At 39.8% G+C, this 24,593-nt stretch overlaps 1 protein-coding gene and 1 long non-coding RNA gene across 3 annotated transcripts; both read right to left on the reverse strand.

Annotated features, from left to right (window-relative positions):
* Nucleotides 1–1,527: 1,527 nt before the first annotated feature.
* On the reverse strand, nucleotides 1,528–17,364 carry mmd (monocyte to macrophage differentiation-associated). Of its 2 annotated transcripts, none has more exons than XM_053490076.1 (7): nucleotides 16,995–17,364; nucleotides 7,090–7,171; nucleotides 6,698–6,858; nucleotides 5,746–5,820; nucleotides 5,528–5,629; nucleotides 5,380–5,449; nucleotides 1,528–4,576 (listed from the first exon to the last, which is right to left on the reverse strand). In XM_053490076.1, the coding sequence occupies exons 1-7, from the start codon at nucleotides 17,111–17,113 to the stop codon at nucleotides 4,364–4,366; spliced, it is 822 nt and encodes a 273-aa protein (XP_053346051.1). In that variant the 5' UTR covers nucleotides 17,114–17,364; the 3' UTR covers nucleotides 1,528–4,363. The 2 variants fall into 2 exon arrangements, with proteins under 2 accessions (XP_053346051.1, XP_053346052.1); XM_053490077.1 differs by lacking the exon at nucleotides 16,995–17,364 and adding an exon at nucleotides 8,462–8,736.
* A 2,446-nt stretch (nucleotides 17,365–19,810) lies between these two features.
* LOC128515853 (uncharacterized) lies at nucleotides 19,811–24,175 on the reverse strand. Its single transcript, XR_008356713.1, has 3 exons — nucleotides 23,561–24,175; nucleotides 23,190–23,236; nucleotides 19,811–22,540 (listed from the first exon to the last, which is right to left on the reverse strand). It is a non-coding gene; the product is annotated as an uncharacterized LOC128515853 (long non-coding RNA).
* Between the last annotated feature and the right edge of the window lie 418 nt (nucleotides 24,176–24,593).

Raw genomic sequence — 24,593 nt, forward strand, 5'->3', positions numbered from 1 at the left:
GTGCTTTTTCTGGATTTTTGGTTGATATTCCTGTCTCAATCCTTTACCATAAACCTATGATATAAATTATAGACCCTTTATTTCTTTTGAAGTGGGCAAACTTACAAAGAAAGTGGTACTTGATACTATATCTATATATCTAGTTACTTAAGTAAATGTAAGGTAGTAAATGTAACTCGTTACTACCCACCTCTGGTACAATGAAGCCAAAAGGTGAGGAGAATAAGCCATGGAGGTGGTGGACACTCCTGAAAAAACTTACCAGATTTACTTTATATTTTAACTTATTCCACTTTAGAATATCAGCCCCGAAAAACGTCCAGGTTTCAGTGTTGTATCCCAATAAATAGAAAGCTAGTGTGCTATCAAGGATGTATAATTCCTTTTTCAACACACAAGGTAGTGCCCTTGTGTGTGGCTAGTGATTGGGTTTAAAACTTGTGTTAGAAGCTAGTTATCTTTGTCATCAATAAAAGAAAACGACAGTTTAGAACGACTTAGAAGCGATTACCGCAGTCAGCATGTTGTTTAAGATGACATAAGGTTATCAGATGTGTGTTCTTGCTGAAAGTGCTTCTGTGACTGATTGTAAATGTGGGTTTTGTCAGGCAGCTGGACCGTACAGACCTACTCTCATCCACGTTGAGACCCACAGTTAGTGTCATTAACCACTGTACAACACCTGGGACACACCCACGCATAAATATAATTAAATGTCACAGTGTTAACATCCAATATCACCACTCATAGAACGTCTCTCATCTAATCAGATTACTCGGTCGGAACTGTTGTATAATTTAGGATGAGCTTTCTTTAACATTTCACTCCTGCTTGGTTTAGACATTGCTCTGAGTACCTGTTGTGAACATCAACTCTCTATTACTGTTTGTTAGCAGTGCTAAAGCATAGGTTGGTTTAAATAGAATATGAAAATTATTGCTTTAGAATCTAGATAATTTCGGAAACAGTTGCTACTTCTAAAACACTTTTTATTAGCTATGAATTATCTTCACTGGAGTTCATCCATCAACTGACCCTGAGGACAACAAAAGAACAAAAACAGGAAGTAAAAGCAGTTGTGGTTTTAATAACACTTTAGAAAGAGTCAGACACAAAGTCGTCATGTGCAGCACCGAACAATGACAATCAGGAAGAGATCAACCTGACAGAAGAGGACGATTCTCTCTTTCTTTCTCTCCATCTTTCTATAGTTGAAAAAAAGCTGATGTAGAAATATGTGCCAGGATGAAAAATACAGTACAAATATTACAAAACTCCTTCTGGATCTTGTCAGAGGATGATTTTTATCAAAAGCATGTCATTGACCTCATTAACCACAGTGACTAAGTAAATTAAAAAAAAATATATCATATAATATAATATAATATATATATATATATATATATATATATATATATATATATAATATAATATAATATTATATATATATATATATATATATATAATATAATATATATATATATAATATAATATATATATATATATATATATATAATATAATATATATATATATATATATGCAGACAGGAAAATAATACAGAGAACATCTTTGGAATGAAAATACTGGCACAAAAACAGAAACACAAAAGCAGCTTGTCCTAAGGTTCTCCATTTCCCATGAAGCATTCCACACTGAAGAGAGGATGTTAGGAATTGAGGACCAGATCTTGCTGACCTGAATTTGGTTTTGTTTATAGCAGACTGTTCCTTCACTTTAATTGTTCTGTGTTCTTCATGCCTACAGTACCTTTGGAGAACGTCATTATCAGAGGCGTGAACTCGTTGAGCCATTGGTGTCGCTTGCAAGATCGTTATTCATGCTGTGCGCGTTACACTTATTACAATGCGCATAAGTGCATGAACGCAGACATTTTGAGCTATGTGAGACTGGTTGCCACTAGGACCCCTATAATATGAAACACCACAAGAAAGCTGACCTGTTTTTCTTTAGATAACTTTGGAAAGTCTAAGCGTTTAGCAGCTCACATCACCACCGTGTGAACTGAGCTTAATCATTTCCACAGGTACGCAACAGCGCACATTGAGTACATTTCCCAGAGATGCTGGGAGTGTTCGCAGTTGCGTTCGTGTACTTGCCATGTCTCACTTCTTACTGTTGTTGCTTGAGGGTGTGGCCTGTCCATCATATCGATTTATCTCACCAGATGAGAAGCTAGCTATGTAGATCTGTACTAATGGAGCTTTATTTTGATTTGCATCATCTCCAAACACATTTAATGTCAGGTCTAAGATGATACCATGATTCATAGGTTTTTTTTTTGCCGTTCTGGACACCCAGCTGTAAACAGGACCTAAGTATAGTCAAGAGTGAGGAACTGAAGAAACATCAGATCACATGCTTTGTAAGGAGCGTTTGAGGAACCGTCGAAACCTCACTTTGTCAGGCTCTGGCCTGCTGGCATCAACGTAAAGAGACTAAAACCTACTGTTATGCATGATTTTGGGTTTCGCAGGTGTTTATACACCTATAAGTTTCACTGATTAGTTTTCTTGATTATCTCCAGGTTCTCTGTTGGACTAGCTTGTGGCTTTGCGCCAATATTACATTACAATACAAAACGGCAAGACCTGGAGCACCAGTTTTGTCGGCCATATTTTCATTTTTTTTTTATACAACAAGATCATAAAACTGACTTAAGCTAGGTATCAACAACCTGAGAAAATAAAGCGAAGGAACAGAGTGATAAGATGGAAAATGAAAACACAAATGGAATATCAACATAAAGTGGATTTTCATAGTTTCAATAAAACTAAAACAAACAAACGAAAAGAAAAACAAACATGCTCATGCTTTTTTTTTCTGGAAAAAAGTTAACGCTTTTTAAATACTGCTTAAAATATTACATCTGAAATATATACAAACAAACCACACACGTCGCCATGAGTCAAGTTGTACAGGAATTCAAAGAGACCATGCATTATCCATATTATTTCTCTGGACTTTTTTCTTTTCCCCTTGTGACAAGGGCAAGGTAACATGGGCAGCTCAGAGAGGAAAAAAAAAATCTGGCTAATTCGACTAACATCAGCTTTGACGCATTATGAAGCTCAGCAGTGGAGTTAGCAGTCAGTTACCTCGCGTTACCAAAGAGTAGAAGGTGATTAAAACATCTACGTTGAAAGCGGTGAGCTGAAGCTAGTAGCTAGGCATTGATGTTGATAGTTCATCATGTCGAAGTTACATTGTGACACCAAGGTCACTTTCTGAGACCGTTAACTAACGGTTGATCAGGGAAAAAAAGGAATAAATAAAAAATGCCCGATGAACAGGTTGGTCTTGTTAGCGGTGAGGGACGTCATGAAGTGATCCAGTGATCAATTTATAAAAAGAAAAAAAAACAAAAAAACACAATGTATATTTAAAGAAATATACCGTTTTATTTAGCGGCGCTAGAAAAAAAGCGACATCCGATGAAACAAGTGTCACTAATCACCGGCTTAAAAAAAACTGCTAAGAAATGTAGCTTAAGTGATCTACACTTCGTTGAGGTTTATTAATCTCGTATCCCTCACAGTAATCCTTCGTATCGTACGACCATTCGGCTGGGAATTTCAGAATTTTTAGACGCCTTTACGTTAGCGGTGTAACGGGAAAAACAATACGCATGGCCTCTGCGTTTTTCGCACTCTGAATGACGGGAAACAGCTACATTTGTAAAAGGCGCAATGTGAGTGCGTGGAATTCCTCGGGAACTTTCGTATACATTTTAAAAATAATAATTTAAATGCTCAGATCGCAGACGATACAGAACTTATATTTAGATCACTGGATCGACCAAAACATACATCATTCTCGATCGTATCTGAAGAGATGTAGCTAACAGGTAAAATGAGCCACGTGTCTAGCGTCGTGGTTTTTAATTGGAACGCTGTATTCATCTCATGGTCGCTTGAACACACAGCGGGTGACGTTCGTTAATAGTTAGCCTCGTAGCTTTGTGGTAAAAAACTGAAGATGAAACGTGAGAAAAGTGTCACAGCTAATGGACTATGTCTGAGGAGAAGTGTGTACTGTTTCCTTTACTTCTGACTGAACCAAAAAGCAGAGTCAAAATGCTGTCTGGTCTACCGCCTGTGCAAAAATACTGACAAAAGTGGAAATAAAACAGTTTTAAACGTCCACATACCAACACACACACACACCAACACACACACTGTTCTCCAGGCGGCTAGTAAACAATCGGAGGTCGCGTTGGTAAACTCCAGTAACTGTTCAGCACCTCTTGATCAAGATGGTTTGGATGAAGATGTGTCAGGTAAGTTGTGTGCATGCATATGTGTGTGTGTGTGTGTGTGAGTGAGAGAGAGAGAGAGAGAGAGGTCAAAGGTCAGGCATGGCCCTGACTTCGTCACCAGACGTGCTGCGGTAGAGGTATTTCCAGATGGCGTAGTAGTGCACGGCGGCGGCGAGAGTCACGAAAATGTGCCAGATGGCGTGAGCGAACGGGATGACGCCGTCCGATTTGAAGAAGACCACGCCCAGGCAGTAGATCAGACCACCGAACGCCAGCTCATACACACCATCTGTGTTCGTCTGCAGAGAAAAATACAGCGTGTGTGTAACAGTTAAACAACAATCTATACACCTGGCCACCAGGTGGCACCTCACGACCCAGTAATACGCCGAGCCCGAGGCTCAACACTGAGAGAGAGTACGTTAGGTTCTGAGATCATGTGGACCATTTAGGTGGCATCTATCAAACATCATGTGGTTACTATGGAGAAATCAAAGAAACCTGTGATTAAAATTACCCCTGGTCAGGACCGGAGTCACACTCTGAAGTGACGGACACTAATTGTCTAGGACTGACACCGGATTAGATAAACAGATCTACTGATGGAGATAGTGAAAACTGGGGAAAGGTCAGCGGAACCCCACACACCCTCCTGAACCCAGGACCATAGCGCTGTAAGGTGGTAATGCTACCACTGCCTCGTCCATGCTGTACGGCATGTCAGGTAGGAAAACTACTGTTATCTTCAGATCATCAAATAAAAACCAATAACTCACAGCCTTTAAAGACCTCCACATGATGACCATAAAGAAAAACTAAACTAGACCCAAAACTAGGTCATGAAACCAGCAGTACATCTGTCCATCTAAAAGACTATCTGATCATCTGCAGGTCCATCAGCCTGTCTAGAAGACCATTCATTTGTTCAGAAGTCTATCTATCCATCTAAAAGTCTATCTACATAGAAGTCCATCTCTTTTTATCTGGCATTCTGTCTATCCCTCTAGCAGTCCAGGATCTGTCTGGACGTCCAGTGCACTGCAACTCTTTCATGGTTTTTCTAGTGCATGTGGAGACAGTGGTGTGTTGTGTGATGTCTCACCATAGAGGTCACCACCAGTGCAGGGGAGAACCCCATGGTCAGATAGAAGGCCAGCTCCACCAATTTATACCTACAACACACACACAACCCATCAGCATAATTTTCAAAACACTCCACTTCACAGAAAGTGAAAGGTCAAAGGTCGCACTTCTCATGGTAGTTGAAGACGTAGATGGTTCCTGCAGCCGCCATCAACCACACGAACCAGCGCATGTGAGACGCCAAAGGACCCAGCTCCCTCAGGTTTAACCTGCACACACACACACACACACTTAGAAGACTCTCACACACACACACTTTATAGACTCTCTTCCTTGTACACACACATACACAATGTATTAAAACCAGCCTCTTTCCCTCTCTTACCACGGTGTGTATGAGGCGGCGATGAAGACGTAGATGACCACGCGGTCACACATGTGAAAGCAGTGCTCTACTGTCCTGCAGTGCGTGCACACACACACACACACACACACACACACACACACACACACACACACACAATTACATGAATAAACAGTTAATTGTTTGTTCATCTCTGTTTATCACTTATTTACATCCTACAGTTCTTTCACCCTGCTACATCCTGCATAATTTTTTTTTCTCTCTCCCTCCGTCTCCCTGCTCCATCCCTCCATCTACTTGTTCATCCGGCTATCTCTTTCTCCACCTCTCCGACCTCATGTGGCTCCTCATCGAGGTGATTTCTCTCTGTTCATCCACCCATCTCTCTCTGTTTGCCCTCCATCCCTTCATGCCTACATGTGTTTATCCATCTCTCCAACCACCTGTGATCATCTCTCCATCTCCCTGCATTTATCCTTTCGTCTATCCACCTCAGTTTTTTCCTCCATTATTCCATCTTCCTTTCATCCCTCCATCCCCTGATCATATCTACATCTGTGTTCATACCTTAATTTCCATGTATTTATTCTACCATCCATTCATCTCTCTCTCTCTGTTTTTACCTCCATCACTCCATCTCCCTACATTCACCCCTCCATCTCCCCACATTTATCACTCCATCTGTATTCATCCCTCTGCATTCACCCCTCCATGTTCATCCCTCCATCTGTATTCACCCCTCCATCTCCGTGTATTCATCCTTCCATCTATTCCATATCCCCTTTCATCCCTCCATCATTCCATATCCCCTTTCATCCCTTCATCCCTTGTTCAGGCCTACATCTGTGTTCATCCCTCCATCTACCCACCTTCACCCCTCTGTTCATCCCTTTAGTTCCCTGTGTTCATCCCTCCATCTCCATGTTTATCACCCTATCTCCCACCATCTCCCCCTCCCCCCCATACCCCGAACCTCATGTGGCTCTTCTTCCAGGTGACGATGTGGAAGATGGTGGAGATGAGGAAGAGCGCGCAGAGGCCGAGGCCGTACACCCATGCCGTGATCCTCTCCCAACGGTTATCAGAAAGACGGTGCAGCAGAGCCACGCCCACAAACGCCGGCACGATCACCAGCTGTGCACGCACACACACACACACACACACACACACACACACACAGAGACAGGGGAAATCCAGGGAATAGTCAGGATCGTTAATATTAATGTAGTCTGATATCATCTTTATATAGTACAGGGGAGGATCGCTGCACCTGCTGCTCTTAATAATCATCTGCTTATTTTTCATATCAGTGTACAGAAAAGCGCTGTGTGAGTGTGTGTGTGTGTGTGTGTGTGCGGTTCTTACTGCATGTGTGTAGCAGTTTGCTGCATGCTCATAGCACGTGGGTTGGTACCGGCAGTTAGCTGCAGCTCTGGTGTTCATGAATCTGTAAAACATACACACACACATTTCATATCTACGTTTTTTATTATGTAACAATAACATTTCAAAGCTTATAAAATAACGTCATTATCCTTGTACATAACTCCAATATTTTAATAAATGCATCAGATGAGCTGTTGTTTTCTATCTCCATGGTCACTCACTCTTGCACACACGCACACACACACACACACACACACAGTTTTGAGTCTAAACTAATCTTTATATATTATTAGATATAATAATACGATCCACTCTGAACTGATATCCAGATCAGACACTGAGGATCAGAATCAGAACCATTAGACCAGACACTCTAACAAACAAATAAATACATGTACATCAAACAAACAAACAAACGGATCTGTAAGGGATAATATGGACAAACTAGAACATGGACTAAAAACAGATTAAGGCAACTCTGAGACATGCTATACGTCACATTTCTCATCAGGCTACACTCTCTCTCTTTTTTTTTATTTATTAAGTCTGAGATATAATTAACTATTATAAATAATAAACATTAATCAATATACAAAAAAAATATAAAAATCAGCATCATCAGATTTTATGGAATTCTGCGGGCGTGTCACAGGCGGCGGTAACAGTAGCAAAACTGGGTACGAGCTCATAGATATGGAAATATGTATTACAGGGGGGGTTCGAGTCAAAGCGGGACTCGATGAAACCTCTGCCGGATGAATGACGCCGCGAAACAGGCGACCTGCATTTACAGAAGACTTCAAGCACAGTACGATGATGACACTCTTCACCGCAGTACAAAAGCCTGTACGTCCGTGAACTTTGACCCTGGTCGAGGGGGCTCATAGTCGTGAACGTTTAAGCGAGTGGAACACCTGATCCTTGGAAAAAAAGCGGCGCCATCAATCTGTGTCTGTGTGTGAACTGTACCCACACTCATTCACCAGCACCGCTTGCACGTTACTCCTGGCCTCGCTCCGAGTCATTTCAACAAGGAGTTCCTGGGAGGCCAGGGTTTCAGATGCAAAGCAGGAAAGTTGGCAACGCTGTGATAAGTTTATTAGTGATATATATATATATAAAACAAATCTACAGTCCCGGTTTGAATCGAACGCTGCTTGTAGACAGATAGACAGGGATTAATATGTTTTATATTGCTGCAATAATTATAATCTATTATTATTAGATAAATTATTACTGATGATTTTAATACACTGAGCATGTACAACACACACACACACACACACACACTACAGTCATTTCACTACTGCTTTTAATGTGTGTGTGTGTGTGTGTGTGTGTGTGTCCTCACCTCTGGAAGCTGTTGACCCTCTTCATGGTGTAGTACCAGTGATTATTGTGAATGATGATGTAGAAACACAAACACTCTAAACAGGAAGGAAAAGCACGAAAAACTAAAGCAGCCCAGCTTAACCTCAGCCAACACACACACACGCGGTTTTAAACGTGTCCTAATGGACATAGCGAATCTAACTAAAGCCCAACAGACATTTTAATCAGACACACACACACACACACTCAGCTACACTATAATCATTCATATAAACCTGGAGCCGAAACGCGCACCGCTCCACTCTACTCTACTCCCTAAAGCCCTGCATTAGTGCCAAATCAGCGCCCGCTCCCTACCTAGGGACACTCGCCCGCGTCTGGAAGAACGGCATCAAGTGCACTACGCGTTTACACATCGCGGCCGTTTGAACTCCTGCGCGAAGCCTTAAGTACAGCGGTTCTGCGTGACAACCGACGCAGCCAATCAGCGAGCGGCTTTCAGATCGAACGGCGGCGCGATCGACCAATCGGCGCGAGCTCTGAGCCCCAACCGTCACTGCGGCTGCGTTTACAGAGATGCTGCCGCTGCGATGACGTAAGCACCAGTGGGCGGGGAGATGATGAACATGGTTCCCGCCGCTGTACCTGTTTCCTCAGATCATATTAAGAAGCTCTGTTTACGTGAAAACATCACGTGTGATAACGTCTCCGTGTGTGTGTGTGTGTGGACTTGTTCCTTGATTCCAATCAGTTGCCGGGAAACAAACGCACAATGTGAACTATGTGTGTCACGTGACTCCACATGACATCCCTTCAGAAAGCCATTCAATTCTATTAAACTCACGTCTGTGTGTGTGTGTGTGTGTGTGTGTGCGTAGTTTTCTTTTTAGAAATATATTTTTAGAAATAAATTACCAAGTCTTCCAGGAAGTCTTTTTCTAGAAGTTTGGACTAAGATAAAGCAATAAAAAGCTCAGGCGACATGGTGGTGAACTGGTCGGCCCTGCCGTCTTGCACCTCCAGGGTCCAGACTCAATTCCCGTCTCTGTGTGTATAGTGTTTGCATGTTCTCCCCGTGCTTGGTGGGTTTCCTCCGAGTACTCTGGTTTCCTTCCACAGTCCAAAGATATGCAGGTTAGGCTAATTTGCATTCCCAAATTGCCTGTAGTGTGTGAATGTGAGTGTGTGTATGTGTGTGTGCCCTGTGATGGATTGGCACCCTGTCCAGGGTGTACCCTGCCTCGTGCCCTAAGCCTCCTGAGATAGGCTCCAGGTCCCAGCGACCCTGAATACAGGATTAAACAGTATAGAGAAGATGAGTGAGTGAGCTCATCTCACAGCCAGACTTTAGGGAATTTCCTGTGATCTCAAGATCAAAAGAAATCGAGGAACCTTCCTCAGAAGGTCTGTTAGTATTCAATACGGTGTGCACATTGCAGGAGAAATTCTAGGCATCAAAGAAATTCAGGAGCAATCACAGCAGTTTATAGGATTTTCAGAGGTGAAAATACTAAGTATTATGACTTCATAGGTGGTTCATACAGCGAAGGAAATCCTCCAAAATGTCTAATTCTGTCCCTGCAATAAACCACTCAATAGTAACTCTAACAGGCTCTGAGTATGGTGATGTTCATAGCTTCTGTAGGCTCAGGTGTCCAAAACAGCAGTATCCAGATGGGTTTTGTTAATTCATAGGTAATCATGCGGTATGGTGGGTGTAATGTTTGGTAGATAAATTGTGACAATTCTTAGACAATTCTTAGAGAGTTTTTAAACAGCTCTTGACAATTCTTGATTATTCTGTTTGAGTCAGTCATGTATTTTGCCATGTTTACCTCAACCTCGCCACATTCGATATGCGAAGTTAAAGACCATGACTGCCTTCATGTTCTGATTTATTAGTGACAAGATAGCCAGCTAACTGCATTGACGAATATTTCCCTCCGTAATCAAAAAAGCATATAGTCAGTGTTTTAAATAAAAAAGGGAATATGTTTGTTCATTAATCTGAGTGAATCACTGCACCACTATTTTTAGGAAGCTCCCACTGCACTACTATCAGCAAGCACTCATACCCATATTTAGCACTACTGCAGAAATTCACTTATGGAAAGCTACAATGAGTTCTAGGCCAAGTTTGTTTCATTTCGTGCTTCATGTAGTTTGCAGAAAGACTGGTTATAAGTTAACAGTTATAAGAAGGTTACCCTTCTAGATCAGGTGAGCAACAAATGGTTCAGGTGTGGCCAGGTGTAACCAAATGTCAAAGAATGAAAAGGTAACTCAATATAAATGAATAGATCAGAACAGTCTGTGAAAGAGTATGTCAAGAAACCATTTATACATCCTTGTTTTGTTCTCAAAAGCTCTAATTAACTACACCAGATGGAAGATTGGAAACATTTCAACATTTCTTAATTTTGTCTCTGGCATCTTAATTGCTCGTTACGGATCTGAACCACATCTGAATTTGTGTAAAGCTGATTTGTTTAATATTTTTATTTGAATTGAATTGGAGTCTCAGTTCTTTGGTAGAAACAATACACACTGGCTTTTCAGTATGAACTACTATAAGATCAAAGGACTCATGAATATGGGCTTATTCAACTGGTGAAGTCATGGGTTTACTTACTATGCTTACTATTGTGTATAGGATCCACACACACCCTGGAGACCCATTTGAATGTCTAAACATGCCCTTTATGGCATGCCAGGCTTGAGATTGTGAGAATCGGTAGAACAGCTTTAAACCAGAACATGTTCAAATCCCCTAAGGATGGATCTTAAGATTTCCATCCTATAGTAAACTACTGTCCCAAGCTCGGATAAAATGGGAGGGTTGCGTTAGGAAGGGCATCCAGCGTAAAACCTGTGCCAGGTTGTAGTGCGGTCTGGGTATTCCGCTGTGGCGACCCCTTGCCGGGAGCAGCCGAAAGACCAACAACAACAGTAAATTACTGATATTTAACTTAATTTCTGTCCTCAGAATCGAATTGTGTCCATTAAAGATATTCTGGCTACTGTTGCTAATACCACCAGGGGTAGCTCAGTGGTTAAGGTGATGGACTGTTGATTAAGGCCCCGGTTTGAGCTTCGGCACCACCAAGCTTCCACTGTTCCACAGTTCGGCAGGTTTAAACCTTCCACTGGTGGGACCCTAATCCCCTTAAGACTTAACTGCTCAAATGTATGACAGAAAATGTAAGTCACTCTGGATAAGGGCATCTGCCACATGCCGTAAATGTCCTATTACCACGAGAGCCCAAGCTTGCCATCCAGAGATGTTTCAATTAACTACCAAGAGAGACAACTAGAGAGGCAAGGACAGCTCTGTGATTAAGGTGTTGGACTGTTGATTAGGGCTCCAGTTTGAGCCTTTGCACCACCAAGCTTCCACTTGGTGGGTATTAAGCTGGCAATCAATCCTATAAGAAGCTGTATGAAACAATGGATAACCCTTCAGAGATGGGGTATTCATCTTTCAGTGTGCCTGATGGCACATGGGCAGACCCTTACCCCTTCCCTATACACCTATAAAATCATATTGTTATTCAGGACATAGATGACACGATCTTCTAACTTCAATAAATCATTGTTTTTTTTTTCCTATCATAGTCTTTCTCATCCAGCTGGTTTGGTGGACTTTGCTGGATCAACTCATTCCATATTTATCAGGTATCAATTTTTCCTGAGATTTCACACTGTCCTACAGCTATATAAGTTTATATCTGAGTTCATGTTGGCCGTTGTAGAAAGTAGTATGATCTTTTAGGTTTTGATCTTGTGAGTACACTTTTTGATGTAGCTGAGGTCAGATTCTGCACAAAGGTAGATGTATCCCTCTGCAGCCTTTTGCACACACTAATTTAACGAATCTGCAAAGGAAACCAGATCAAGAAACCCATCAAGCATGGGGAGAACATGCAAACTCTACACACACACAGACATTGGACAGAAATCAAACCTTTGTCCCTGGAGGAGTAAGGCGACAATGCTAAACACTGTCCGTGCTGCCTATCTATGTATTAAGATGGGTTAAATGTGCCAGCAAAGTGTTGGAATGTTTGTAGGATGTGATGTCACTATGAGTGGAAATCAGGTCAAATCAGACCTGTCTTAGAAAAGGTATGAGTTTGCGATACAGCCAGTGTATTGTGTACGGACCTGTTGTCATGTGTGATTATAAAAAAACATCAAGGTTTGTGAACAATACGGTCATGGCTACACAGTTGAAACACAAAAGCACAGAAACCATGGAGTACATCAAAGCAAGGTAGTCTCAATTCCCACGGGATTATGTATTACTCATCAACTCATCAGCCCTGGCTTTAGTCGGAACCAATGCACGTGTCCATCAGTCAATATGCACACACACACACACACACACACACACACTGGTACTGGTCACATTACTGATTTTCAATCCTGTACAGTAGTATTGAACAGAACACATTCTCTTCTCTCCTAACGCTGAGTGTTTGACTGATATAAACCTGGAACGGATAGATAGATCAATATGTCTAGTGTGTTAATTCAGCAATTTGCTTATTCCACAGTCTATCAAAAACAGATGAACAGAACATGATCAAGAGGCATTATCTGGTATTATCTTTTAGTAAAAATGAGACAGGATCTAGAGTGGTAAGGATTCCAGGCTGCAGAGCTTGTGTCTTTATGACTTTGGAATGTGGTAACATTTAGCGTTAGTGGCTGAGGAATAATACGCGCACATACAAACACGCACACACGCACACACACACACACACACACCCCGAGGGAACAAATGTCTCTACCGCCCTGTGATTAAACTTTAAAGTGGGAGTTAATATTCCAGTTCCAGGAGACACAGTTTGGTGTGTGACTTGAGCAAACTCCCTGCTCGAAGCTAAGATGAAAAACAACCACGAGTATGATGATGATGATATCAATGTATTAGTATAATGTGAAATAGTTTTTTTTTTTTGTTATACAATAGCTAAAGTTTTTCATTGTGGTTTAAAGAATTTAGAAAAAGTTTTGAAATCTAGTTGCAAGCCTGCCCTTTGTGTGTGTGTGTGTGTGTGTGAGCAGGCTTTGACTTAACTAATAAGATTTAACATCTTGTAAAGGCTTTTGGAAAGCTCTCCTGCTTTGCTTTCGCACTCGGTGTTAACTAAGGCCAGGTGTAATAGGTAGTGATTTACAAGAAGTGAAATGTTTTGAATATAATATTAATAATCTAATCATTTCACTTTCGTTACAGCTTGACTAACAAACGCAGAACAGCTTTCGAATTTGAATGAGGACACACCTTAGTGGCCTCATCTAGAAATATTTAGGTCAGAGGTGAAGAAAATGTTGAAGTTACCAACTGCTTTTCATCTTGTCAATTTACAAGAACTAAACATCCCCTTGGTAACTATAAATGATTATCGGACTTAAATAAATCTAGCCATATTTATCTAAAATTAGTTAGTTAAATAAGTTCACAGCAAACCAAATATATGATTATTGAGCTTATTTCTAGTTGAATTTTGCTAAATTTACGAAAAACGGAAAATGTTCAATGGACAGATAATTTTGCTTCTTTCATGAAATTAATTATTAAACACTATCAAAAATAATCTACCAACAGAACAAGACTTCACTAGAATCTTCGTTTGCAATTATATATCTTATGTCGTTCCTATGAACACCACATGAACCGATATTCATATGGCGTTCATACAAACACGTCACAGCGCTCATAGGGCGTTTTTAAGGCAAAAGTAAGGTGTTCACATGGCGACATCATTGTACGTCACTTATTGCTATGATCAACTATGATCAACATACGAGACTAAGATAAATTAAGAATATCACGTTGGTAAATCATGGCTTTATAAGTCCTGGTTACTTTTCCATGCAAATATTTAATCAGAAATATTTTGTGGGAGTTTTAATCCTAATTTTACCTAATTGGAAATTAACATTTTTTTATTTATTTGTTATTAAGGTACACTTATGGCAGCCCACACTTTGACACATTGTTTTAATATATGGAAATAGCAAAACTGATACACACTTACACACTTAACTCCTCAAGACCTAGTCCTGCATACCCGGATAAAATGGGAGGATTGCGTCAGGAAGGGCGTCCTATGCCAAGGTCTTGTGTGGGTTGAATGGTCTGCTGTGACAAGCCCCTGATGGGAGCAGCCCAAACTAGCCACAATATTTCAACCAAATAAAGTGTTTTCAAGCAGGACATCCAAGTCAAATGTTGATATTCTCGATAACTTTATCTCATTTCCATATCAGTACTTATTTTTAATCAGGTTTAAGAATCAAGGACGTATGAGTTAGTGGTAGCTAGTAAATCATAATATATTTATTTACTTTGATATCTTCAATGGCTTTATTTTTTTTTAAGGTTTTTTTTCTAAACATTATATTATTAATATTTTAATATTTTTATTTATAAATATGCTTTCTCCATGAAGAAGTGTTAGGCTCAGGGTGTAAGTCTTCCAGGGGGTCTGCTGTTGTCTAACTGATGAGAATGTTTCCCTATTTTCTAAACCAACTACTACAGTATCTGTAAACAATTAAAAGTGACTCATATCAATGTCTAACATTTGCACTTTTTGTGTGTGTGTGTATGTGTGTGAGCCAGACTGCACTTTCACGTCATGTAGCTCTTATCAATATAGTGTGCTAAATATTGACCGAGCTCTTACTGTCACTCAACCTTTGACACATGTTTGATTAACGCTATAACAGCTGCTGATACTGATAATGCTTATGTTATGAGATTGAGATATGATACGAGCCAAATGTTTGAGGTTCTCGCAACGTACTGAGACAAAGAGCAGGGGACGTTAGCAAGTTAGCTAAATTTTTAGAAAACACCTTATTTGGTGTGCTCGGTCTAGACCTTCTCAATTGTTCTTTAAATAAGGAAGGTCAGAACAAATGCAATTACAATTTGACTTATGTTAAAAAAAAAAAAGCCTAATAGAAGACCAGGATTTTTTTGTGGAAATGTTAATTTGACAAAGTGTCAGATGTTAAAACTCTGTATAGTACTGTTTTAGAAATTTAGAATGATTTTGATAGAATTATGTTGGACCAATGTTGACTTCATTTTGTAGGTATAAAGTTAAATAAATGACCAACAATTTCAAAACTGCAAGAACACTGAATGTTAGCCACTGGTCCACCAAGGAACCTTCTGGTACATCAGACAGCTATCATGACTGCACCTTTGCATATTTAAGATCTCTAGTCTTACCAAAACCGCAGACCATGGGTGTTACTTAAGGTTACTCAATCAAAGCGATGTAATGTTCAAAAGTAACATTGCCCCAATGTCGTAATTGGAGCGGATGACTTCGCAAGCCATCCAATGTTTAGGCTTCTGCTTAGGAAAAACAGGATTTGCTATTTTTTTGGCAGCCTTTGAACTTGGGAAAACCAAGTGAGTGAGTGAAAACCAACAGTGGTGACATCTGAACAGTGTTTTGATGACGGAAAACTCTTTACTTGACTGTAAGATGCCAAAGTAGTCACCCTCAATGACGCTTCCTTGAAAACGTCATCACTACTAGGTATCTAAGGTATCTAAGGATAGAAATTATCAAAGATGCCCTATCACTTTATAACATTTAGATACCTAGGGGTCAAAGTGTACAGAGGCAGACTCTTACCTGTGTTATACTCGCTCACTCTAAATCACTGTCTATCACGTGTATTGTCTATCTTGTGTACATGTTCGCGGAGGGCCTGGAGCCTTCCCTAGGTGATTAGGGCACCAGGCAGGATACACCTTGGACAGGGTGCTAAACCCATCGCACATACACACACTACAGGCAATTTGGGAATGCCAATTAGCCTAACCTGCATGTCTTTGGACTGTGGGAGGAAACCAAAGTACCCGGAGGAAACCCACCAAGCACAGGGAGAACATGCAAACTCCATGCACACAGAGCTGGGAACCAAACCTGCACCCTGGAAGTGCAAGGCAACAGTGCCGACCACTAGGCCACCATGCCGTCACCCGTGTTACATGCTAAAGCAAAACCTTTTTGGCAAAATACAGGTGAGAGAACAAATGTCTATGATAAAGTGTCTGATGTTTTTAATGGACAGTAATGATGTCTCACTCGTCTATAGAAGAAAACCAAACACAGTGTCTGTCCTAGTCACCAACCTAGGACACATTCTTAATAAAGAAAATATAAAGTGTATAAAGTTTTCTTCCACAGTTTTTTATTCCTTTTTTGCACTAGGGTGATAGATGGATCTCTAGATGTTACATCATTACATTAGTACACAAAGTCTTAAACTGAATTATAAACAAAACATCCTGAGACTCATGCAGCGGGAGAATAAAAGCAAACATCAGCTTACTGCTTACAGTAAAGTGTGTGTGTCAATAGTGGAAGCACATGCTAAATTATTTGAGCAATAGGCTGTGTGAGTGTGTCTGTACGTGTGTTTATCTCCTTTTGTGAACACAACTTGCTAACATTGCAGAATGAGGGTTGCGATCAGGGTTAGAAAAAGATAAAAGGAAACAAACCTACACTGACCTTTTCAGCGAGGCCATCCACAGACCCGTTCCAGGCATTCTTACAAAAAAAATCCTCTTGTTAAAAAACATAAAGTTGTAAGGTTTTGTGTGTTCAGTGTCTATCAGCCCTCTGGACATGGTCTCATGGTTATGCTTGCATAAAAATCAGCTTGGGGTAAAATTCTAAGCGAGAAGGCGGGGTAGCACTTTAGAGCCACTGCTGAAATCCTACAATGCCAATCGTGCCACAATGGGTAGTGTCCACATATTGTTTTGTAGCAGGTACAAATGACCCAGAATGCACTGGCTGTTTTGATGATGACACAAGGCCAATATAGTCCAGAGTTCACATCCACTTTAGAAGCCTGGAAGCAAAGGTCCTTTATCCTTGACTGCTGTTGATGCTGCTGTACAATTTATCAGCCAAGTTAAGATATTACAGAAAAAAAAATCAACAAGGGGGTTATGAAAGTGGATTAAATGTTAAAAGAGAACAAATTTCACAAGGATGCACCAATACGAGTTTCATTAGTAGGTCTTGATGTAACCCTGCTGCTTTTTCACCCAGCATGAACCTCTCCTTGTTCTTTCTTTTGAAGCATTTTAAATCATTGTTATATATTCATACAATCTAATGTAAGGTCAGGGACAGGTTTAGCATCTGGTAAAAAGCTAGTGTGCTGCATTTGACCTAACTCAAATGTTGTTCAAATTGCATGAACTAGCAATAAGCTAGCAGTCTAAAGAGAACTGTTTGGTCAGTGTTACGGATTTATATTTATTTCATGTTGATTGATCTCACAGAAATGTATCTGGAAACTACCATAATTACATTTAACATTGGAAAGACAAAGTCCTTCCCAGGCCCATAAGATAGCGCTGATCCTTGTTTCTACATCCCTCAGTCATATACTGGTTTACATTTAGGCATTTGGCACCCTTATCCTGAGCGACTTAGATATTTATCTCATTACACATCTGAGCAGTTGAGGGTTAAGGGCCTTGCTCAAGGCCCTACAGTGGCATCCTGGGGGTCATGGGGTTTAAACCTGAGACCCAAACCGTAGTCCAATGCCTTACCCACCTAGCTACCCCTGACCCCTACTGGTTGACACAAGGCCACAGATTTAGGGCTCGTGTATCACCCAATTTGACTGTTTACCTCTCAGCTTTACAGCTGGTACCAAATTATACTGCTTGGTGACAGAGGCAACTGTACGTAAACTTGCCCAAGGTTATTACCTAATGCCCTGAACTCACAAGCAGAGGTAGGAGGTAACTGAGTATATTTACTTCTTTCTCTTTATATGAGTATTTTTATTAGAGGATCATTTTTACTTTTATTCCACTCAAAAGTAACAACATTGCTGCATGGCATTGTGTTAACTAACGACTGTTGTGTAGTATTTAAAGGAGGAATTTCACTCCTGCTGACTATTATGCGTAAATGCTAATAAAGCTACTATAGTAGTTAATACAAATTAAAACAAGCAATGTACTTTTGATCCTTTTAAGATAGGGGTGTACCTTTACTCAAGTACACAATTAAATAGAGGACTTCTACTATTACTGTAATATTAGCCCTAGGAAATCCCTTCTTCCGCTCAAGTACAGGATTTTTGTACTTTTGCCCACCTCTGCTCGCAGCGTTACCATCACAAGCAGAACACTTGATCCAGTAGGCAACCAAGTGTGAGTGGCCATATCAATATCAATAAGGACCTCTTCCCAACATTCAGGTATGGTGGAAGTCTTAGAATGTCATAAGGAGGATGGTGTGCATTATAGGATCCTGTAGTGCAAGCTAAACTGGATGCTTTGCATCAGTTGCCAGAACCAGCATTTCATCAGACCAGAGCCAACATTCCAGGTAGATGTTTTTGGTAACTGTGTAATATTATCACAAACAGGACCTAATAGTATGGGGGTTGGACTAGCTGTCTTTTACACTGCTGCCTGGTTACGCATATTGAAAACAGTGGCATCATCTTGCAAAGAGAAGTAAGGTAGAACTACTGTTGCCCAATGTTTTTTTTTTTTTTCATTTTGGCGAATTCTTTGGCAAAAACCCGTCGATTTTATCCCAAATATAGTATCCAAATCCCACTCATCAAAGCAACGGCTACCAACAGGGAAGGGAGAAGGCTATCCGATAAACCTGACACAAGCCAACCACATTTTTTTAAACTGCTGCACATGCACCATTAGCACTCATAAAGAAAGCGCTAACTGTCTCTCACTGTGACCTGTAGGACCCCATCTTATGTATTTAAAAATGCGGCGTTTCCTTTTGATGCCAAAACAAACACAGGTTGATGAGACACTTTCAAAAGCATTGCAGAGAATATTTACTCTAACCATAGATTTAACCATAAGTTTATTGTCAAGGGACACATACTAAAGGCTCTTAAACACAAATCTATTCTGATTTTAGAGAGTTCAGTACACTGTACTTGGATCATGATTTAAAAACAATATTATTGCCTCAGGTTTGAAAATATCTTAAGCATCTCCATTTTCCCTCAGTTGATAAACACGTTCATCTCCTAACTCTACACCAATGTGGTCTTCTTTTCCCTTTGCTCTGTAAATGTCCTGGTGGTGTCCCAGCAGGTGGGCGAGTTTTGCTTGACGACCAGGTGGACAGGTGCTCGGTTGCTTCCGGGTCCAGGGTCTGGAGCATACTCTTTGCTGGGGTCTCGCCCTTGGCAGTCGTACATCATGCAGGATATGAGGAAGACGAGGAGCAGGATGACGTAGCTGGTGACGAGTATGATGAGGTTCAGCGTCACAGGGTCGATCTCTACTTCATCCAGCATTATGATGACTGGGATTCACAACACACACACGCACCACAAATACACACATGCAAAGTGAGATGCTAATGTTCACACTTTAATTGCTAACATCTACCTGCACACTCTACTGTTTTTGTCTTGAAAGGATCAGATTAAAGGTTAGAGTTCAGTGGCAAATCTGTTTTTCTTTGTCTATCAGTTTCCCATCTGTCTCCTTCCTTCTTATCATTCATTCTTGGCATCCAAAAGTCTCTAGATCACATGTCCCATTGTCTTCTCTTGCTTTGTCCTTTCGTCCTCTTCTAAGGCAGTTTCTACAACGTGCTTTCAGAACCGAATTGTTCCTCTTGTCCCTCCTCACTTGCGCTCTCTCTCTCTCTCTGTGTGCTGAAAATCCTTTAATCCCCTGTCCCTGAATATGTCCAGCCAATCAACAAGCATTCCCTAAGCCACTCCGTTTTTACCTAAACACACACATACACTTGCCATGCAGGGATGAGAAAATCTAAACCTTTTGGTGTAGAAACCAGAACACACACTTTTGTACAGCTTTTTGTTTTTAGATGAAGAATGATAAGACAATCATCAGGTCCTCAGTAGTTAAGCCGATTACTGTGCTTCCTATTTGCTGTACTTCTTTCAAGGCATTCTTACATACGCAACAAGAACATACAGTATCACTGGCCTGTCATGGTGCATGCTTCTGCTGTTGGAACCTTATCAAGAACCCCATTAACTTTTTTAGGAATTTTTATTGAATGACCCAAAAAAACGAGATTGATTTAATTTCCTTAAACACAGTTCCAGGAACAGTTTAAATGCTTTCAAGGGGCGAACCTTGCCACAAGCATCAGAGAACAAGTCATTACAAAACTGTGTTAGGCCAGGATTATACTTACTTTTACCAACATACTGTAATTGGCATTAAGCAGCATGATGTGAAGTGACATGGTGACATCAGAGACTATTTCAAGTCACATTCTTAAGGGGCATTCTAACCTTAACCAGTTCCCCTTCAATGTCTTTGAAGGGGAACATCTTCATTTTTCATCTATAGGATGACAAAACTCGTGGAACACAATCTGAGACACAGGTCCTGACAACAACCACAGCGATGGTAGAAAGAGAAACTAACAGATCAACTGTGTATTTAACCCTTCCATGCTGCTTTCACAGAGACACATATACTGTACATATAACTTTCTAGTGAATTAAAACCTAAAAGGGTTGACATTTAAAGACGTCCTTAAGCACAGTACTTAAGGATGATGAGACTCACAGCTGCAGTAAAACATTTGAATGATGCAAATACTTTATACTGTATGTCTGTGAATAACGATCCTGCCCAAGGTAACTCAAAGCCCACTGCAGTCATTCCTGTGAACGATGAGTGATTGGAACACCTGATCCTTGAAAACCAATGCTGCCAACTTGTGGAAGAGATGCATATTGCTGTGGGAACTGTGCACACAAGCATTCATTAACATCACCCACGCCGTTTGAAGATGTTTCGGTTGCTAAGGAGTTCCTGGGAGGCCAGCGTTTCAATCATGACTTTGATGGTGTCTAAGCATCAGTGAAGCGCTGGGAAAGGTGCATTGATGTAGCAGGAGATTATATAGAGAAATATAGGGATTTGGAGTAAAAGTCTCACTTCGACTTGAACACCCATTTTGTATTAGAAAAATTGTGAACGGTGGAGACAGATTGACTACATAAAACAAAGTTTTAAGGGAAAGACAAAACACATATTGTAATTATTACGTTAAAAAAATACATTTTTATAACTGATGTGTTAGCAAACATGTTCCAGTTTGAACAACTGATAGTCTGTTAGAATGAGACACAGCTGAGACACCTACTGTAAGTAAATGATGTACATAGCGCCATCAAGTGGTGCCTAATTGACTAATGAATATTATGTATTCTGTAGATGACGCGTTACAACTTGTATTAATGATTTGATTCTTTAGCGATACATCCTGATGGACACAAACATCCGAAGTTATGGAATTAAATGATCATCATTGTGCTGTAGTGTGAAGACTTTTAAAAACACACACATACATTTACTTTGTTTAATGTGTGGATGGATTTAAAGATATTTCAGCTTATGTTTTACCTTAAAATCAATGTTGAATTTTTTAAATGGCTGAATGTTTAATTCAAATGTTTACTTTCTATCTGTAGATAGATTTGTATATTGTGTAATAGGCAACTTTTTCACAAAGGTTTTTAACGGCCGTGCGTGGTCATGTGACCTGGGCTCATTATAATAATTCAATTCCTTGTCACATGACCAGGCCTCCTTACTTACCTTTAACATGTTGTGTAAATGTAAATCCTTCTGCATATCATTACCAATCAAGATAAGAACAAACCTAAAAGTTGTTCATGACATCACAAATCAATCAGAGAAATGTTTATGTTCCTCAACATGGCAGCAGAACTAAAGTCGAGTTAATAGTTGATGCTTACTCTACTTATAGAATAATTTAACTGAAAAAAGAAATCATAGTAATGTATCATTCATCTGGTGTAAATCCTGGAGTTTAGGATGATTTTATGCTGAGTTAGCAGTTTTAACTGGGAAGAATGTTTAAATGTTCAATTGACCGCCTCAAAGAAGCAATGACCGTCTAAATGAACACAGGACACTAAATATCCATCGCCAACAGCACCATGCTTCACTCGATAATGATCGAAATTCCTTTTGATGATGCGACAAATGCACATAGTTTACACCGCCATCCCATAATGCTGGCACCTAAAAAAGGAACAATAGTATACAAGTAAGTACAAGTGTGACTGTTAATATAAAGTCTACCATACTGGTAAAATAGTACTTCTGTTCAAATACATACTTTTTGGACTAGTATACATCATCACACTGATCTACGAGTGGTGTTTAAGTCAAAGCGGGACTTGTGATGAAAATTCTCAAAAATGAAGACGTAAAACTGATTTGATTTTATGTAGCCCATTGCTGGTAAAATTCCGGTGAACATTCCAGTGGAATGCTTTTACACAAAACGGACTGCTTTGATCACCAAAGGCATTTTGCTCTTACAGAACAATGCACAACCTCATACATAGAAAAAAAAATATAGAGAGAAATAAAGGGGGTGTTCTGTTATTCTGCACAATCAATGGTCCCGCTTTGACTTGAACGTCCCTTGTACATGTTTTTGTTCCTTGTATAAAAATGATACCCAACTTTATTTACGCATGACTATCAACTATATCAATTTTTTACTTTGGTTAATGGAAAATCTAGTAAACTCGAGTGGAAAACTTGTATAGTCTAGACTTATTATAGGTAAAGTGAAATATTTCAAGCCTTGTTTTAATTTCTATCTTTGATTCAATGGTTACACATTTAATACTTCTGTAACATTTAAAAAGTTGACATTTACCTCCTGTTTTATCTCTATTCAACTTCTCTTCATTAGTGGTGTTGGTGCTGTGAAAGAGATATAGAAAATATATAACATGTTTCACACAAACACACAAAATCAATCAGTTTTAGTTTCTTTTACTTACATATCAGAACATACATAACATTGTAAATATAAATATTTAAATTTCATATTACTTTCTCCCAATTCTAATTCTGAGAGAAATGTTGTATTTTCACTAAATCTTTATATTTCATAGCTTTAGTTACTAGTACAGTACTTAGCACTTTTATTTATAACATCTGCTGCTGCGTGCTCAGTGTTTAATCATGTTAAAAATACTTATATACAGTAACGGATAAAACAGTACCAGAACCCGGACACTGCACCTCATTTCTGCTGTTTAAACCGGATTTGTTCTGAGTTTCTTCCTTAAAGTGTCGGAGTGACCGAGCAGACTCGCGGTTCAGTGTGTGAGGTGTGTAATGTTACACATGCGGTAATTATTTAAACATGTTAGTTTTATATCCTCTCCACAGTGGCGGTAGGCTGCACAAAATCACCGCATTTGGCGGGAGAAATTCAAATATTGCGGCACAACCGCCGCCGGTTACACCGAGAAACCCGGACATGCACGCGCTGCTGCTCGGTGTTAAATCTCTCCTTTTACACCAGAGTTTAAGTGTCTGTATTAAACGCGCTTTAGCTGAGCAGTTTGGTGGTTGGAACAAACAAGCTAAATCACACTGAACCCCAGGACTGGCCTGTTGCTAGCTATCGTTAGCTCTGGAGCTCGGCTGTGACAGGATTCAGAACAGTAACTCACACACTATAAAGTTGTGTGTGCAGGCAGACAGAGTCATTATTACAGTAACTTGTGTTAGCTGTTTACTCACCAGGATTTGTAAGGAATGTTCCAGAATGTTCCAGGTGCTTCATGTCCATTCTCACATCCTCACAGCCTTCTTGTCTCTGATGTTACACCAGACTTCCCATGAACACTTGCACAGGGCAATTTACTCAATTATTAAAGTTTTTGTTGTTAAACATAAAGAATATTGAGTTGGAATAATTTATAATTGTAGTTCTTGAAACTAATCAGTACAATTACTCCATTAACAGATATTTTGATTGAAATGTATCAAAAAATATTAAGTGCATGTTAAAAATATAATTCAGTTAGTCAAATACTGATTTTTACTAGTGAAGTAAACTTAAATTATAGTGTAAATTTAAGACAAAATGAATAGTTGTTTTTTTAGGCATTTATTTTGATTTGTCTAACTCAAACAATCATGTATGTGACTTTTAGAGATTTTATTAAGGTAACATAACCTTTTTATAACTGTGAAATTTACAAGGTCACAGAATATTTTTTTAAGGGTATATAACAAATAGGAGATGTACACTGATTATAGGTAT

Source organism: Clarias gariepinus, chromosome 28, assembly GCF_024256425.1.
Source record: "Clarias gariepinus isolate MV-2021 ecotype Netherlands chromosome 28, CGAR_prim_01v2, whole genome shotgun sequence".
NCBI classification, from domain to species: Eukaryota; Metazoa; Chordata; class Actinopteri; order Siluriformes; family Clariidae; genus Clarias; species Clarias gariepinus.